At 43.0% G+C, this 19767-nt stretch overlaps 1 protein-coding gene across 1 annotated transcript in view; it reads left to right on the top strand.

Annotated features, from left to right (window-relative positions):
* Positions 1-10892, top strand: part of CUNH11orf84 (chromosome unknown C11orf84 homolog) — a 30784-nt gene extending 19892 nt beyond the window's left edge. The window contains exon 7 of the mRNA XM_018564964.1: positions 10343-10892. Within this exon, the coding sequence (XP_018420466.1) occupies positions 10343-10779 (437 nt within the window). The 3' untranslated portion in view covers positions 10780-10892. The remainder of the gene's footprint in view (positions 1-10342) is intronic.
* Positions 10893-19767: the final 8875 nt, after the last annotated feature.

Here is a 19767-nt window from a genome sequence, read left to right as displayed (position 1 = left end):
TACTTTGAGACCAGGTTGGAGATATAGCCGGGTGCAGAGTTCTGGGTGGCTTTGTAAGTCGTTAATATTTTGAAATTTATCCCTTGGGCAATTGGAAGCAAGTGCAGGGATTGGCAAAGGGGGGTTGTAGACACTGAGCGGTTGGTTAGGTGGATGAGTCTGGCAGCAGCATTCATGATAGAGGAGGAGGCCAATGAGGAGGGAGGCCAATGGGAGTTGCAATAGTCAAGACGAGAGATAAAGAGTGAGTGGATGAGTAGTTTTGCGGTTTCTTTGGTGAGGAAGGGGCGTATTTTGGAGATGTTACGAAGGTGAAGGCGGCAGGATTTGGATAGTTATTGGATGTGGGGCAGAAAGGTGAGGTCCGAGTCAAGGATGACACCTAGAACCTTGGCATGGGAGAAGGGATGGATAGTTGTGTTATCAATCTCAGGGGAAAAAGTTACCTTTTCCCCAAATTATACCCACAATTACCTGAAGGAGGCAGCATTGGTCTAGGAATAATTTTCGGATTTTTCTTTAAACTTTTGTAACATGTCATAAGATGACCTCAATTTAAGAGAAAACTAGCTATCTGTCATGGGTTTCAGACATTCCCTAAACATTTGTCTCTTTAAGACAATGTACTATAGAAAGTTTGGGAGGAAGAAAAAAAATCTTTCTACATATGTTGAGGATGAGGTAATGTGTAAAGAGTTTGGTTACTTTAAATCCTTCATGCTGATTACAGACATAATATAATAATGTAATCAATATAAACATTTGTAATGTTGAAAATTCCATATTCATACAATACACTAGTACAGGGCTCAAAATTTCCACTCTTCTGCTCGCATTTTGCGAGTAAAAATAAGGTGAGGGAAATTTGGGTCTCCGAGTACTAGCTCACGGCCTAACTCCGGCCCGCGAGCCGGTACTATGTGACCCGCAGACAGCTGACATGTCAGGCACACGGTCGCACACAGTCTGTGTTGGATGCAGAGCAGCTCCTGTCAGCTCTGGCTTCCTTCGGCCGGAGCTCTGACAGTTCTGAGCTCTGGCGAAGGAAAGAATGTCTGTGAGCAGGATCGATGCCTGGTTATCTGGGGGTGATAGTGAGATCTGCTGCAGACCTCACTAATCACTCACAGATAAACCAGGGATCGATCCTGCTCACAGCCTCCTCCCTGCAAAGACTTGAACAGGTGGGGGGGTGCGATGATTGCAGTGCTGAGTGGGCAGTGTGCGCTTGCGCACACCGGCCCTTGCGGCATTCCTCTTCCGACCACGCCACCAACCCGCCAAAAATCGTACAATTTTCGGCAGGTTTTCCAGCGTGCTTGGAAGACAAAAGTCGTAGAAGCGGTCACACGCTGCCCATACACATGCCAGTTATTGTACGATCGCGGGATCACCCCCAACTATCGTACGATAATCGGCAGGTGTATGGACACCTTTAGTGTATGTGTATATTAGGCCCCATTCACACCTACAGTATATTTCAGGTGTGATTAGAGATTCCTGTGTCTGGAACTTGCGTTTTCCTGCAGCAGGAATCCCTAATCTGCCGTTTACAAGCGGAAACTATCGTAAGATAAGAATTATCATAAGATTATTTAAGAGGGTGTGTTTAGGGGCGGAATTAAGGCCGGGGCAGGGTAAGGGTTAGGTGGGGCAACTGGTGGCTAGTAGCTCAGGACTTGAAATTTTGAGCCCTGCACTAGTATATGTCTTTCATAGGAAAGTTTGTTTTGAAATCTACTAGTATATGGCCAGCTTAAGCTCCCCCTCAACATACAATGCTTCTAGATCTTAAAATTTTTGTCAGGACAGACATTGTTCAATTCTAGTTTACAATTGATAATGAGATCTGCCAGCACATTCCTGATATGGTTAATTATGTTAAATTATTCTGCCCAGCCCCCCTTAAATTTTAGAGCAAAACTCAGTACAGAGAAACACTTTTCTTTCAGAATAGAGCACGTATTGTGAAAGTAGCAATTTAAAAAAAAATTGCTATGAGAAAAGTGTAACAAATATAAAATGGGTGTTATCCCAATTTGGCTGCAAAAGTGAAAATATAGTTTAAATTGTTCTACTTTTGCAGTCAAATTTGAGAAAACCTCTCTATAGGTTTGTTCTGTGTTTCTATTCACACAGCATAACGAAAAAATATATTCCTTACTTTTTGGATGTTTCTTTGGGAAAGGCCTTCGTGCAGATTCCAGGCTACTCTGAGCAGTTTAAGAGTGAATCTATAGTGTCAGAGTGAGCTTGACTCCAAAGCTGTAACCCTTTGTTGGGACAGACAGTGATCAAATCTAGTTTACAACTGATAATGAAATCTGCCAGCACAGTACAGACAGGGTTAATTAAAGTTAACATTAACCTTCACTCCAGCCTCCTCCTTAACATGACCTAGCTAGAAGGCTAGGTAGAATTTTTAAGCAAGTTAAAAGCACTTAAAAAGGTAAGCAGCAATGTTTATTTTTTAATGTTATGCAGCGTGACTAGAAATACATAACAAATATAAAATAGTTGTTATCCCAATTTGGCTGCAAAAGTGGAATTACACTTTAAGGTACACATGTGTAAGGATACAAATATTAGTGCTAATGTTTTATAAAGGTATGAAAGTTCCAACACTCGGGTTTTCCTCTTGCTTTTCTGCCATTTAAGTGTCTGAACCGGAGCAAGCATGCAGCCAGAGTCTAAAAAGCCAAGCCTCCTTTTTTATTCCAGTTTCAAATGAAGAAAAATATTTTTACACCTAATAATCCAAGAGGAACTGGCATCCTTCACCTAAGTTTTCTTGTCTTACTCTGTAAGTGAACCTCTTAATACATTTGGGACTTGCTTCTGAGCCTGTCCGCATTTCATCGAACATTTTGAAAGATTGAGAGAAACATAATGTGGCAGTGTTTTATTCATACTTCTGGCCATGACTTGTGGCAGTTTTAACTGCCCTTCTTGTATTCCACACTCATGGTCATTCTCACGGCATGGAAGAGAGGTGGTGAGCCAAAATTCAACTTTCCCAGTAGGGTGATGGGAGGACACTAGTTTGTGTCCTCCCGTTACCCTAAGGAGAACTATGGGGAAAAGCCCTAACCCCATAGTTATCCTTTAAGAATAACCACAATTGGAGCACCTAGGGAACTTTGGGAAGAGGTCAGAAGATCTGCACAGGTCATCCCCAGGTGTCTCTCTTTCTTTACACCCTCAATACACATTGTATAGACAAATGGTAGTTTTAAAAGACCTGTTATCACTGTATTATTTCCTCTTCTGAATACCTAGAAAAGTCAAAGTATCAGGTGCTAGTCTGTATAGTTTTGTCAGATGGAAATACTTTTTTTGGTCATCACAAAATCCAAATACTATTGGCTACTTTATATTGCTTTAATTCTAAGAAAAAATAATTGTTTAATCAATGCCATTAAAGTAAGCCTATGAGGATTTAAATATGAGATGTAAGTTTATTTTAAAGGTGAGGGTTATGGTGGTTGTAATACTGTCCTGATAACCTGCAGTCGCCTTATTTTGTGTCCTGGGGTCACAGTGATTAGAAAGTAAAGATTTTAGTTTGGAAACGCTACAGCGGTCATACATTTTCAATTTAAATATATATTGTACTTATGTACTGTTGACCTAGAGGTGTCGGCCTCCCAAACCCTCCTGCACTGGCTGAATCTTGGGCAGTTCTGACAGGCAAAGCTCCGAAACTTTCAGGGCCCAGTCACACCATATTCAGTGCGATCCGGCATGGTTCAAGCCCGGAACGCACTGGTTCGCATAAATCAAGCCCAGCTGCATTCTGGGGCCACCTGCACCAGAATGCGTGCTACTGGAATGCCCTGCGTTCTGGCACAGTGCGACTGGAAAAAAAGGTGCATGTTACCAGAGTCTATTTTGTATTAATCTTTAAAAAGAGGATTTAAGAAAACCTTGCAACGCTAACAAAGCTAACTTGTTTCATGTAAACAAATCTGTTTCAGAAGACAATCCCATTTTAAAGCCCAATTGAACCCTATTAATCCTGTAATGCATTCACACTGCATGTACAGTAATAAATATGCCTTTTGGTACTTTGCTGAAGTAAGGGTTAAAAAAAACTAGCAGTTTATAAGAGAATCTAATACTCAGAAGCAGCTTAGTTTTCCAACCAACCCTATTAACACTGTCTAATCAACAACACCACTCGGGAAGTTAGACTAAACCAGTGTTCAGTGGTTCATGTCAGATCGCAGGAGAGATTGTGTGTATGGGAACCACAGTCTGACATTCCACTATTGCTGCAGCACTGAACTGATAAAAAAAGGCCCTAAATATTGCTTTATCTGCAGCCTGACTGCAATACAGACATAAGTTAAGAGGGTTCAATTGGGCTATAATCCTTTTACTGCCACCACAGAACCACTTTCAGCTGGCCGAGTCAGGCTGCATTCTTGCTTCTGCTATAAGCTGGACCATGGGTTTAAAGTACAAATGTCCCCCAGGCTCGGCTGAAGAAAAGAATTGCTTTCATCAATGGCTGACAAGCTATTTATTCAAAAAATGTCCTCTGATCCCCCTGGAGTCTGCACCAGCTTCTCCCCTCTATCAGCTGCTGCTTGGAAAGGAGGATCAATCCGTGTCTCGCTCCCGATTTTATATAATTATGGGACAATTTAGTAATGTAATAAAAAAGAAATAAAAGGAAATTACACTCCACACACATGCACACAATTATATACAATAACATTACAAGTGTTGGTGCACTGTGCTGCATAAACACACTAAGAGCATACATACACCAGCAGATGCACATTATGGTGCACATAATTCATGCACTGGTGTTCATTGTTTACATGTGTCACAGTGAGTTGTTACAAAACCTCACAGTGCTTTTTTGTGTGTATAAATTATAGTTATTCAACTGTGTGCGGCTGTTAATTGCACCGCGTTACCACACATTGTATGATGCTGCTTTGCAATAAAATCTATGTCTACATAATCGCATCGCACACCAATGCTGCCCACACATGGTGCTGCAGATTGGGCATTACCACAAGGTACATAGGTGTGAGCCCAACTTCCACATTTTTAGTGTAAGTTGATTATTTACAGTTTTGCATACCATCTATTTTTACTGTTTAGCACAAAAGGCACAATTTTTAAAATTCACAAATCAGAAACAGATTAGTAGAAATTCTGTAGGTTATATTGTGTTTTGTGTGCACCAAAAATATTTTTATTGTATTTTTATAAAACAAAATATTGATTTGATAAAACATCTGCACAACATTTATGGGACTAAAAAAATTGGTAGCACCATCGTTTAATCAATCGACCCTTGTGCTTTCAGTAAATCTTTGGTTTGGGGGGTCTTTTACAAACACTGAAACCTGTAAGTGAAAAATAACTAAAGTGAAAAATTGCAAAAATGGCCTTGTTGGATTTTTTTTGCAGTTGTAGGTTTTCCTCCTCTTAGAGATGTATACTGATTGGTCCTCATTTCCATGTTGTAGGTGGACAGTTTAAGACGTGCATGTCTCCTCCTTATATCATTTTATTTTATTATAGGTAGTTATATAGCGCCGACAATTTACGCAGCACTTTACATAGTTGCACATAGAGCTGCAGCTAACGATTATTTTCAAAATCGATTAGTTGGACGATTATTAAGTTCGATTAATCGGATAAAAAAATTAAATACATTTTAAAAAATGGCTCCAGTGATGGACTACTAGTTTGTATTGAGATTGTAGTCCATCACAGGAGCAAGCTTGGAGCGGTGGAAGTAAAGAAAAGGAAAAAAAAAGTGTGGTGTGCAATATAGTGAAATGAAAAGTGTAAAATTATACAGCAATTAATGTAGAATGGCACCGCCTATTAAGGACTACAAAACCCAGCAATAGTACATTATACAGCACAATGCAGAATACCACCAGCTATAGAGGAGTACAACAAATCCCAGCAATAGTACATTATAGCTGGTAGTATTCTGCATTGCGCTGTATAATGTACTATTGCTGGGTTTTGTAGTCCTCTATAGCTAGTGGTATTCTGCATTGCGCTGTATAATGTATTATTGCTGGGATTTGTTGTACTCGTCTATAGCTGGTGGTATTCCGCATTGCGCTGTATAATATATTATTCCTTGATTTGTAGTCCTCCATACAGCGCAATGCAGAATACCACCAGCTACAAAGGAATACAACAAATCCCAGCAATACATTATACATACAGTGTACAATGTATTGCTGGGATTTGTATTCCTCTATAGCTGATCTAATATACATCACAATGTACCATCAGGTATAGAGGAATACAAATCCCAGCAATACATTATAGAGCACCATGTGTGGGAAAGTGCAGGCTTAACTGAGCAGTCTTCCAGCAACTTGTTTCTGAGATCGGGCCTATTGGAAGCGGCTGTCATTCCCTCACGCCTGCTCCTCCTTACTTCTTCTCCCGCTCACCTGTGCCGATCGTGGATTTGGGCGAGCACTGAGTGTGAGGCGGGAGGAGGTGTGGATGCGGGCCTGGCAGCGGCGAGCGTGAGGTGGGGAGGAGGTGTGGCGTGCAGCGTGTGTGGAGCCGTGAACAGGGCCAACCAATCGGAAGCCGATTAATCGATTATTGAAAAAGTTGACAACTTTTTCTATAATCGATTATGTCTATTAGTGGTTGCAGCCCTAGTTGCACATTCACATCAGTCCCTGCCCTCAAGGAGCTTACAATCTAAGGTGCCGATCTCGCATACAGGGCCAATTTAGACAGGAGCCAAATAACCTTCCAGCATGTCTTTAGAGTGTGGGAGGAAACCACGCCAGCACAGGGAGAACATGTTCATTTTAAACAAGCATTAGAAGTTTATTCGTCATTTGAATACTGTTTTAAAGTATTTTGGGAGAGCATGTAGAGTATTAGTTCTGCAGTTATAAATATTCGATTGGCACCTCTAATCCACTGTGTTCCATCACCATCCTCCAGTGTGTAGAAAATTCAAACCTCAAACATTTCAAACATCACAGCAACAATGGTTAATTTTTATCCTCTAAAAAGCAAAGGGTCAAATACCATTTTTAGGTAATGAGTCTTATTTTGCAAGCATTGAATTAAAAGGGTCCCTGTTTAAAAGCAGTTCTTCTTCTGTTTATGTTGCATTAGCGGCCTAAATAAATTCCTGTAAATAAGAGTAAAACTGGCTATACACCAGTAGAATTTTGCTCAAAAATGTTTCTATTTTCTAATCATTAGTAAGGTTAAATCGATTTCGATCACAGTTCTGAGAAATTCAAAAGGGCAGGATGGAAAATATTTGTCCAACAAAACTAACAGTAAATGTGGTTTTCATTTGGGGAAACTCTACTCATTCTAAAATCGAATGTGATCAAACAATATTTTTGAATGACGTTCTTCATGCCTTTGATGGTATTATTGAAGGTTGTGACAAGATTTTATGTATGAAAAATATACCAGTGTATTGCTAGCTTTACTCAATAATGAAGTATCCAGCAGGAGCCCTCTTTCCACTGTAAACTAAAAGAAAAAAGCATTTACCTTTTATAAATAGAATAACAGTGATCTTTGTCTTAATTGTACTTTTTTTGCGCTGTTAAACTTACCATTGAAAGTGTTTTTATATATCCGTTTCATAAGTTCACAAAAATACCTGTTGATCTTCTAAATCAGACCTTCTTAATCTGTGGGTCGCGACCCCATGTGGGGTCCCGCAAGTGAGTGGGGGGGTCGCGATCGAAATTCCACAGCCATCAGAGGGTTTCAGCAGGTACTTGAGTGAGGTGCCCATGCAGCCTGGAATGTCCGGGCTCCAAGAAAGTTTTTTTGTTTGTTATAGTAATGTGTGTCGTTTACTGTGTGTACTGTATGTTATTGCCTGCGTTCTGTTCTACTGCAAACACAGAAAATGCTGTATGCTCTATTTTTTTGCGTTTGCAGTGGAACAAAATGCAGGCGATGTTTTGCCACCCGTCCGATCGCACTGTGGGCAGGGGGGCTTGGCTGCGGTGCCACTGACTTCAATGCACTGCCACGCCCTCTCCCGCCCCAGAACGCAGGGGGACGTTTTAGTTAGCGATTGCGGTGCGTTACAACAGCTACGGCTCTGGAACGCACCGCAATTGGTGTAAACAAGCCCTAAGTAAAACACACACAAGCTTATTATAAAAAGTATATATACTATTAATCACAATTTCTCTAATCATCCCACTGCCCACACAAATGCTGAATTTCTCCCACATGCAGTGCAGGAACACAATTTTCCAGTGAGGTGCCACTAGACTTTTTTTTTTTGCCCAGTGCACCACACCACCGCACAGCACTTCTAAGGACCCGTTCACACCAACTGCGGTGTGTTCCAGAGCGGTAGCTGCTGGAATGCACAGCAATCGCACACTAAACTCCCCCCTTCGTTCTGGGGCAGGAGGGGGCACAGTGCGATTGGATGGGTAACAAAACATTGCCTGCGTTTCGGTCCAGTGCCAACACAAAAAAATGCAGCTTGCGTTGGCACTGGACGTCCGATCGCACTGGGGGGTGAGCATGGCTGCGGTGCCATTCACTTCAATGCACTGCCCCCTCCCGCCTTAGAAGGGTGGAGTTTAGTGTGCGACTCTGAACACATCGCCGTTGATGTGAACAAGCCCTAAGACACCACACAGCCCCCGTCTTAGCTGACTGTCTGCATTACCTGGAAGTGTTGGCGGTTGTAAGCTGCAGAGAATCAGCAGTAAATCAGGGAGGAGATGAGTTTAACACCGGGGGGGAGGGGATACTGTGAACTCTGTGAGTGTTAATAATTATATGGAAGTTTTATACTGTTATTTTTTAAAATAAATGAAACATAAAAATATATATCTCTCCTCTCTCTCCCCTGGCTGTCTCTCCTCACTTCTCTATATTCTCCCCCAAAAAATTGTCGGCGCTGAAGTGTTCGGGTATCGCATGAAGAAAAGGTGACAACTCTGGGGGGTATGGAAGGAGGAGAGCATTATTTTCGTGCTGAGTGCACCACAATACTATTTTTACTATGGATCCTATAAGACAGTTTGGGGGACACAGACTGGAAAGTGTTACATTTCTTTTGCCTGCTGGATGAATCCTTAGGGCCCATTCAAACCAATTGCGGTGCGTTCTAGAGTGGCAGCTGCTGGAACGCACAGCAATTGCTCACTAAACTTCCCCCTTCGTTCTGGGGTGGGAGGGGCCGTGGCGGTGCATTGAAGTCAATTGGTGTGAATGGGCCCTTAAGGGCTAGCTCACACCATCCTCAGTGTGTTCCGGCCCAATTGCGGCCAGAACAAACTGGATCGCATTGCGGCCAGCTCAATTTGTTGTGGGGCGTGGCAGTGAAGGGAATGGCACCGCAGCCACACCCTCCGGCCACAATGTGGTTGGCCGCACGGGAACGCAAGGCACATCAATGCCTGAGGTCCGGTCAGTAAAAAGGCTGCAAGCACTATTTTTTTGCAGGCATTGATGTGCCATGCATTCCCGTGCGGCCGAACGCATTGTGGCCAGAGGGCATGGCTGAGGTGCCATTCACTGCACCGCCACGCCCCATCCCGTCCCACAACAAATTGAGCCGGCCGCAATGCGATCCAATGTGTTCCGGCCACAACGCACTGATGATGTGAACTAGCCCTAACTGTAGGCACTATGCTGTCATGCAAGCAGTCGGACACAAATTTTTCTTTATTACCAGTAAATGTTTCATTTGCATATCTTTTCTATATACCTGGGGTCACGTACAAATTTCCTTGGATGAAAAGGGGTCACGAGTGGAAAAAGTTTAAGAAGGCCTGTTCTAAATAATGATCTCCTATATTGTGAAGAACGGGATAGATAGTTTAAGTAGTTTAACAATAGACAGCTGGGCAGGGCTGATACCATCTAGTCCACAAAAATGCAACAGCATGACTTTGGAGCTGGGTATATTTCCAGCACATCAACGGGTATTCTGTACTTTTTTTCTCCTTTTACATACATTTTGTGTCCCTTACTAACAATAAAGACTCACTACCTTGCATCACCAATGCCCATACTTATTACTCCCACTTCTAACTGCTATTACGTTAATGCCCTTGTTCCATTTGATTGAACTGCATTGTGGGAAGGGCAGGGAAGCACTGGTATTTTTAGCAGGGCTCTAGCAATGACCTGAGTGGCAGATGGGAACAGTGAAGATAGACATTAACCTTCTGTACAACATGGGGTGGGTTTTATTTTAGTACAGTTGTGTTTTTAACTATTCAGCTGGGTCTGTTGTGAATGAATATACCGTAGTTTTCAGCTGTATTCCAGTTTCAATTCTACTTTGCTTATTCTGTTTATTCCTTTTCTCTTTTCAACACAGAAGACACGTCAGCGTCTGAAACACTTGGGTCCAGTGCGGCAGCCTCTGCTCAACGGGCTGAAATAATTCACCCAAACATCTCCAAGTCTTCTAAACCTGCCGCATGTCTACCTCCACCTTGTAATAGTGCCAAGCGCAGCTACCAGGTCCGTTGGCGCACCGAATTCATGATGGATTATGACTGTCGTCGGCAGGGCCTTATTTGCATGGTGTGTGGTGGTACACTGGCCACCCTAAAAGTCAGCACCATCAAGCGCCACATTGTCCAGGTGCACCCTTACTCTGTAGACTTCACCCCTGAAGAACGTCAAAGGATTTTGGAAGCCTACAGTGAAATGGCCCTACATTACATCCATTCAGAAGAGTGTTTCAAAGCCCAACCCCAGGAGGAAGTGAAAGGCCGTAAAAGGAAAGCGGCTGCGGTGGAGGAAGCATGAGGACCCTTTAATTTATACTTAAGCATAGGGAGAACTGTCTACACCCTGTGGCCTAAGAAAATGTATTTCTACAAATGTATTGCACATTTATAGAGTGTCTGTTCATTCTATTCATTCCTTTTGTACAAACAAGGAGAGGTTGGAAAACCCTCTTCCTTAGAGTCTTTCTCTGAGACTGCATTTCACCTTCACTAAAAAATGAACAATGCATTGCTTCATCACTTATGTCAGCAACCTTCTTCAAGCAGGCTGTAACTATGCACCTCTGTTTCATCAACGTGACCTCCCAGTTCTACATCTACCAACCAGACTTTAAAACTTGTGTTTTTGTCTTTTGTAAAAACAAAGCAACGATTGCAATCATTTTATAATCCTTAATTTAAACAGTCAGGCTTAATTTCCCAAAACTAATATAATTGTTCATTACAACTTTTACTTTCTGAGTACCCTTTGACAACTTCAGGTTTTCTGTTAAAACAGAAAAACAAATCTTTTTACATATTGGCTAAAGAAAAACTATGATGCAAAGTACATTTCAGAAAAAAAGCTGCATACATTTTCATCTTTTAATCCTTTTTATGTATTGTTTTTCTCACTCATACATGTAGTCATTTATTTGCTAGACCAGGGAATGTCACCCCAGTGGAAGACGTAAGCAGTTTATGCCTGGTGCTTAAATGGAACTATTTGTTATATGACACATGAATTTTACATGACTTTGAAAGGGATTTGTAATCAGTCAGTTTTCTTTGCTCCTATCCCTCATCGCACTTTCCCCAGTAAACATGAATTTCAGAAACTGAGTTTGATACCAAAAGTATTGGTAGCGTACTTTGGGACCTTTTTTAGTTTACTCTTCTGATTATTTTATTTTGTTGAGACGTATGAAAACTGTGCTCAATAAATGGAATGAAGCAAGATATTGTGTTATGTAAATTGTTGTGGTCAGAGTTACTTAGGCTTCCGAAGTCTTCATGACCCCTACTGATACCAACCTGATGTGTGCCATGATTTTGTGGTCAGCGTGCCAAATAAGGGGGCACGCTCTAGTGAAATGATAGAACCTGGGGAAGGGGGGGAGGGTCAGACGCGCCCTCGCTGTGACGTGACGAGGAGCTCCCTGTCACCCTTCTTAAGGGGAGGAGAGCCGCCGCAACTCCTCCCACAAACACGGCCAAGATACCTTGGCCTATTACTTGTCTTTACAACCCAAAAGCTCACAATATTTGTGTACACTGGGAAAAAAACTGTAATGGGTCCTGGAGTCATGCCTTTTCTGTTATTTAATTTATAACATTTAGTAACTGAACACAAAATTCAATCGCTGGGCACAAAAGACTTTATAAAATCATAATAAAAACTAAAACCACCTGCAGGTGACCACAAGTTAGTGTGGATGTCTTGTGGAGCATTAGAGGACCCGAGAAAACAGGGTTTCTATTACAGAAAGAGCAACCAGCTTCCATGGTCTCTGGATCTCCATTACCCCCTCCCACCTGCACATTACTTTTGGGTTATTACCGTGAAAGGGGGCCCATTAACCAGTACTAAGCTGCAAGTGGTGGCAGTGAACAGCAACCATGAAATCTGGTTACATCAAGGTCAGGCTTTACCTTGTTAAAAAATGTTATCTCTTTATGTTATGTTATGCTATATGAAACAAAATAATGCTATATGAAACAAAATAAATACTAAGAGTTCTTGTTTCATATAGCAACTAGTCATCATCCAAATGAAATCTTATAGTGGAAGTTTGGACAACAAAACAAGTTAAACTTTAGCACACTTGTCCATATACATTGCATCTTTAATTGTATCTACTTTATGACCGAATATTTTTTTTTTTATATTTATACATTTAAAATAAGAATGATCATAGAGTTCTGTACCATTATGAAATTGTCCTGCAGTAATAAAATGTACTGCTATGGTAAAATGAGCAGCTATTAATAGAAATATTATAGGAAGCTGGCCATACACCTATAGATTATCTGCAGATTTTATTTGGTCAGATGAAAGCCAGCGGGGCTGACTAGTAAGATACTGAAGCTTGACCCATCGGGAGATTCCTCCATCCACACAGTTTAGCATAGATGCACTTTTTCCATCTGACCATAGAGAATCTGCAGATAATCTATAGGTGTATGGTCAGCTTTAGAAGAGCATACTAACATGAACAGAGGATGATTGACCTCCTCAAAAATTGTTGCATCTTATCTCTTGTAGAAAGAGGACCTGATGAGAAAAAAACATTGTTGCAGATGGCCTGATTTTATACAGTTTTTAATATATTCCTCTGATAAGCCATTATTTTAAAAAAAACATTTTTTAAATGTCTTTAACACCAAGAAATTGACCAAGCCAGCGATTTTAACTAGGGTATACACTGGTAGATTTTTTGACCGAACGTTCATACGAAAAATCTTGATGGAACATTTGATAATCGCATCAGAAACTTGACAAATGTCTTTCGAAATTTTGTTTTGATTTTTTTATTTTAACATTCAATTTTAGGAATTAATGGAGTTTCCCAAACCAAAAACACATTCACTATTCGAATTTTGTTCGATCAAGAACATTTTTTCAACATGCTTCTTTGACTTTTTTTTTTGTCACTGAGGTCGAAATTGATCATCAACTATTAGAAAGTCGAATGAATGTTCCGAAATCAATTTCGTTCATACAAAATTAATTAGTTGTATACCCTGATTAAGGCTTTACAACTTAAAAGAGAAGGTTGATTTTATATGGTTTGAGTTGTAAAATCCTTTAATGCCAGGATTGATACATTTCTTTGTATTCTAAAGGGACCCAATTGTCTTCCCTACCTGATGCAGCCAAGAGAATACAGTCAACTACCAAGGATCCATCCTTGGAACCTCAGCTAATGCTATTGTGTCCTATAGAGTCATGTGATTTATTATGGGCTATTGATATCAGCCCAAAACATATATTTACAATTTTTTCTCAAACAAATATTCCTAATTTTCATAGTCGGCTGCGATCCTCACCTTTTGGAACTGGCTAGGAATTGACTGTAGGGACTGCATTTTTTTTCTTCAAAGGCCTCATTTCTTTTTCTGAAAACAGAATGATGGGCTTTACCAAAAAGCTGTAATTTTGTTTCGTCTGTCCACAGCACATTCTCCCAAAAGGATTTTGCCTTCCCCAGGTAAGTTTTTGGCAAACTTCAATCTGGCTTTTTTATGTTTCTGTGTCAGCAGTGGGGTCCTCCTTGGTCTCCAGTGCATTATCTGACATAAATGCAAGGGTGCCAATATTTGTGGCCATGACTGTATAGTATGAATCCATGATGTCTTTATTGATAAAAAAAACCCAATGAGGTCATATTGACAGCACTGTTATTGTGACGTCCTAAAGACACAGTGGAGATCTTTAGACCCTGACCTTTTGGCTTATAGTGGCACCTTTTAAAAGTAGGACGCTAGGCACAAAATACAAAACAGCCTAGAGCCGGCCTCTGCCACCCCAGTTTGCGGGAGGCTCCGAGCTGGATTTCTCTGTTGGGTTGGAGATGGAGAGGTAGGTGCGGTCTGTGAACAGCGGGGCATGGCACATGCTTCGGTCATGTTCCTGTTTTGATCCGCTTGGCTGTGGCCGGCCGCTACTTTAGGCCGCAGATTGCGGCATGTTTGTGGAAAGCGTGGCCCCATCTTTATGAGTGACTGCTCTTCTCTGGGAGTTTGGTCATTTCCTCCCTCGCGTCAAGGTTGAGATCTGCTCGGTGTGCGGTACGGGGTGGTCCTCTTCTCCCTGGGACACTACTGGGTGCCACGTGGTCTGCTACCTGGGACACGTACTGGATGTCTTTTTTCTGGGCCATGAGTATGCTGCCTGCTGCGGTTTTGAGTGAGACCATGGACCGCAGGGAGAAGGTTTCATGGACCGCAGGGAGAAGGTTTTCAGCGGTGTTGTGTGGGGGGTACGGTCACCCCCGTGAAGGCTGCATCTCTGCCCCAGTCCCCCATTGCTCCCTTTGGGCCCTCCTTCAGGGGCTGCAGGCACTTCAAGTTTGTCGCTTTCCTTTGAGGCATTCTCATCCGCCATGTACAGATTTGTATCATGACATAAGCGTAAGCTGTTGCAGAAGGCCGCACGAAAGCGTCTGCGTCCGTCTTTCCCTGCTCCCTTGGAAGAGTTGGGGTGGGCCTCAGCAGCATTGGACCTGCCTGATTCTGGGAAGTGCTTGCAGGATGGGTCTGGCAGTGACGACGGCTTCGCTCATTATTCAAGAGTGAGAGTTGCTTTCTGCGCTCATTGGCTCAGTCAGGGAAACGCTAAAAATTGAGGATGCTCTTAGCTCCTCAGGGGGGCTCCTCCGGTTCCATTTGGAATGCATAAGCTTTGCCGTTCGGCCAATGTATTTCTGTACATTTCCTCCTTTTGATGATTTTATCTACAAGCAATGGCAATGTCTCACCAAGTCCTTTTCAGTACCCAAGCGTTTTTTTTGTCTTGTACCCCTTTAAGGAGTCATTCATGAAGAAGAGGTCCTCACCGCCTGTGGTGGACCCGCCTGTTTCGCATCTTAACAAGGCAAGGGTCATTTCTGTTGAGGACTCCCCTCCTTTCTAGGCAGAACCTACATTTGCAGGCCATGTACATCGTAGCTGGAGCTCTAATGCATCCGATTTTGGCTTCTGCTTTGGTCTCTCATACCTTAACAGAGTGGGCCACGTTGTGGCACCAGGGCCTGGCCAATGAACAGGTCTTGTCGGCATAGGTCAAATTGGCGGAGCAATTGCTGCTATGTCTGAAATATGTTTGCAAGGATGTGCTGGATGCTGGTCCATTGGTTTCCAAGCGGTCTGTTTCAGCGGTCATCCTTCACAGGATGTTCTGGCTTAAGTGTTTGTCCATTGACCAGACCTCTAAAAAGGCTATTACTGAATTGCCTTTTACAGGGGATCACTTGTTTGGAGCTACGCTGGATGAGATTATTTTGAACCGGACTGGGGGTAAGAGTACCTTTTTTGCCTCAAGCCAGAAAATCCAAGGATCGGGGCTGCAAATCTGGTCCGTCCTTTTCAGCCCACAAATGTTTTTTTTTCTGCCCTCGATCTTCAAGGCTCTCTGGCAGTCCAAGTCCTCTTCCGCATGAAGGTCGGGCCCCCTCCTGTGTCTTGGCATAGGGGGTCGTCTTTAGGAGTTCGCAGACCGTTGATTGTCCCACATATCCAGACACTCAGGGTTTGTGAACTCGTGCCTTCCGGTTAATGTCCCAGCCGGAGGACAGATTTTTTTTCTTCTCCCCAGCAGCTTGCGGATCTTCGCCAAGCAGTCGCGGATCTGTTGTCCCAGAGGGTGATTGAATCTCTCTGAGGATGGCACCAGAACAAAGGATTTTATTCAAATCTCTTAACTGTTGCCAAAAAGGAAGGTGTTCGGCCTATTCTGGATCTCACTTGAAAAAGTGGAAGATCACCAGCACTCAGAAGATCTAGTCAAATCCTTATGTTCATTTAGTATCACATAAAATACATACAAATTGCTACTGGTCATAAACGATGTAAGGAGTGCAGGGGATATATCTGTACACTATGCTATTATGGATCTGAAATGCCTTTGTAAGGGTCTGCAAGTTCCGGATGGATTCAATCGGTCTGTGGTGGCATCTCTTTACCAGGAGGATCTCCGTCGACATCAAGGATGCATATCTCCATTTGCAGGTCTCATCAGCGCTTTACGGTGAGGGAGAACCACTTCCATTTTGTGCAGCTACCTTTTCGGTCTGGAGTCAAATTCCATTCGGAGTTAGTGACCAACCTGGTGATCTAGTGAGGACTCTGGAGGAATTTGGTTGGATCTTAAACTACAAAAAATCCTCTGTCTCCCTCCCCTCGCCTGGGGTATATGGGTCTTGTCCTGGACACTACCTTGGCCAGAGTGTTCCTCCCCCAAAGAAGCTTCAGTCTCGGGTCGATCTTCTATGCTCTTGCGAGTGGGCCTCGATCCACTTCTGTATGCAGGTGCTTGGCCTCATGGTGGCCTCCTTCGAGGCGGTTCATTATGCTCAGGATCACACGAGGATCCTGCAAAGTGACATTTTGTCACAATGGGACAAGTCCCCCTCGTTGATGGACAGGGAGATCTGTGTAAGTCGAGGGTCGCTGGTCTCCTTGATTTGGTGGCTTCATTCTAGGACGCTTCTATCCTTTCTGCTGTTGCGCTGGACAGTCGAGACAACGGATGCCAGCCTGCTGGGGTGGGGGTATCTCAGTCTTCCGAAAAATGTGCTGGAACTTTGAGTGATCTGGCTATTCTTTCAGCATTGGACTTGCGGTCGCAAGGATTGGCCACCTGCAGAGGCTGGCCCTAGGCTTTTTTGTTTGGTGTCTAGTTTTTTATTCCTTTAGGTGGTGCAGTAACCCTGTGGTTCAATATCTATGACCTCTATGATGTCTCCTTCAATGAATGCAGAGAAAAGGATTTTACGGTAAGTGCAAAAATCCTGTCAAGGCGTAAAGCCCTTAGCTCCCCAGTGGGACTCTTAGTTCTTAGCTTATTTCTGGAGTGCATACTGCTTTAAATATGCAAGAGCAGCCTGTTGTTTATTCTAGTGCTGCTACCTGTCTGATTCCTTTGAGACCTTAAAACTCTTAACACCTTTCCAGTGCAGTATTTCTAGGGGTCCTGTATGGAGACTGGGAGGTTCCTGGTTAACATTTCACACTAAACCAAAACTCATTTGAGCAGTCATCAGTAATGAACTGTTCCACATTGATAATGCACTGACAATTCTTGCGAGGATACACTAATGTTTCAGGATCCCATAGATGATTGCTTCCAAATCTTGTTTTCTCTGGCGGGCCCTGCTTTGACACCTGCCATGAATGTGAAGCTAGTCTGTTAAACATTCAGGAAATGGACTAGATTCATAATAGGGACCAGCTTCCATCCACATTGATGTTATATTTGTGGAGCACATGCCAACAGCCCTGCCCTGTGGCATAGATAGATAAGTGGATATTTCCCATCCAGTATGGGTTTTTTATCTGTGAATATGTACTTTTTGATTGTAGTTTTGGGCTACAGAGCAGGCATGCTGCACATGCTTTTGGAGGGACAGTGTCTCTTAGATGCTGCCTTTTGACTATAATTTGGCCTGTCTCTCACACTCCAAATACTCACCAGGGTACTGGCTCCGGTGATAGCCTAGTTGCATTCCCATGTTAGATGTCTGGGCAACCTTCTGTTGAGGGAACAGTCAATACAGGCTCTGCTTGGTAATGTGATGATGACAGTACAGACCTTGAAAATGTTAGTTTTAATACTGAACCTTTTGGAATCTGCACAGGATGCAACTCATAGTGTATCTGGAACTTGTACTAGATACAGCTCAAGCTGCGTGCTCCTTCCCCAAGAGAAACTTCAAACTCTTTGCGCCTAGACTCTAAAGCTACAGTGTATGGGCCACTCAGCACTGTGATTCTGCATGAGAGTCCTGGGTCTGATTGAGGCAGTTCTATTACTCAGTTCCACTCCAGTCCCTACATTCAATATTCTATCAACGTGGGGCAGCGTGTTTCATTCTCTAGGCCAGAGGTAGGCAACCTCCGCACTTAAGTTGTAGTGAAACTAGAAATGTTATCATGCCTCTGGGTGTTTTGCAATGCTTTATGGGACCCTGCTTTAGACAAACCAATTCTGACTCCAGGAACCAGGGTTTTCTCTAGCCTGCTGGCTTAGGAATCCAGCCCTGGTAATTCTTCCTCCAGATCTATTGAAAGAGCCTTGTGATTAAGCGTGCATTTTTTTTTGCCTAGTATCCTACTCCTGAAGGTGGCACTATAAACCCAATGGTCGAGATCTAAAGATCTTCACTGTATCTGTCAATTAATGCAGTATTTTTTTGTTTCAATCAAGAATTCATCTACATGCTGCTGAGTTGGTCTCTTTATGCAACTATTCCGTTTAAAGTATCCTCAGCAACAGCTTTGGAGGTTGTACTCGGCAGATTGTGGGATGTGCCTGAAACGTAACCATACTGTGTTAGCCGCACATCGCTTTCCAGGTCCAGAACTCCAACACAGCCTCTGGTGTCACCCAATCTCAGAAGACTCTTTTTAATAAGAAGGCTGTGTGGACTGAACATTGGAAGCTTCTATTTATTGGAATGTTGAGCACCATTATTATCTCCTTTTTTCCATTGTCCTGCACAGGTGGGGATAACATGCAGAAGAATTAGGTGCTGCACCACTAGCTGGGGTGTCGCCCGTGCACATCACACTCTTTTCTCTGATCATTTGAACTTCTCTTGCGGTCAGTAGCTGGTTTCTATGTACCCATGTGTTTTTTTTCTAATGCTCATTGAATTTGTCTCTGTGTAACCTGCTGGATCTGAAGTGCACAAAGAGCAGTCCCTCTGCATCAGTTCACTAACTAATTCATTTAATCAGCAGGTCTGGGGTGGCCTGCTGTGTCCCACCTCGTGGACCTGACACCAACAGCCTGGATCATTGTCCCCTGCTCGAGTCCATACATTCCTTAGCTATGCCAGATGTGACCCCCTCCTCTTCCTTATCCAGGGAGAGGTTCTCTGCAGCTATGCTGGAGTTTACGGGCCAAATTGCAACTTTGCTGATACAGAACGCAGAGGCAGTAAGTGTGCTTGCCTGTCAGTATTATTGTCTGATGTACCTGTAATGGCCTCTAAGTCTTCCACTTTGGAGGGTGTCTGATGAGTCTTTTACGATTTTTGACAGCAGAGGAGCCTTGGGTAGCTGCCATTGGTGTGTGCAGCTGCACCATAAACCATCAAAATACCCGTGGGTGGAAGTCCAGAAGCCGCTGAACTTCCATGCCTGCTTCAGCTGTAGCACTGCAGGTCTTCTAGAACTCATCACTGACATTGCATCTCCCCTATCAATCTGGTCAATCACAAAATGAAGCCTTGCGCCATTTGCTTTGTGATTGGCCAGGAGGAGGCGAAGATGTGACAACAGCACTGACCTACAGCTGAAGTGA

Source organism: Nanorana parkeri, unplaced genomic scaffold, assembly GCF_000935625.1.
Source record: "Nanorana parkeri isolate BGI_ZX_2015 unplaced genomic scaffold, ASM93562v1 scaffold25, whole genome shotgun sequence".
Lineage (NCBI taxonomy): Eukaryota > Metazoa > Chordata > Amphibia > Anura > Dicroglossidae > Nanorana > Nanorana parkeri.
Note: the sequence above shows the minus strand (reverse complement) of the source record. Positions and strands in the feature narration are given on the sequence as shown.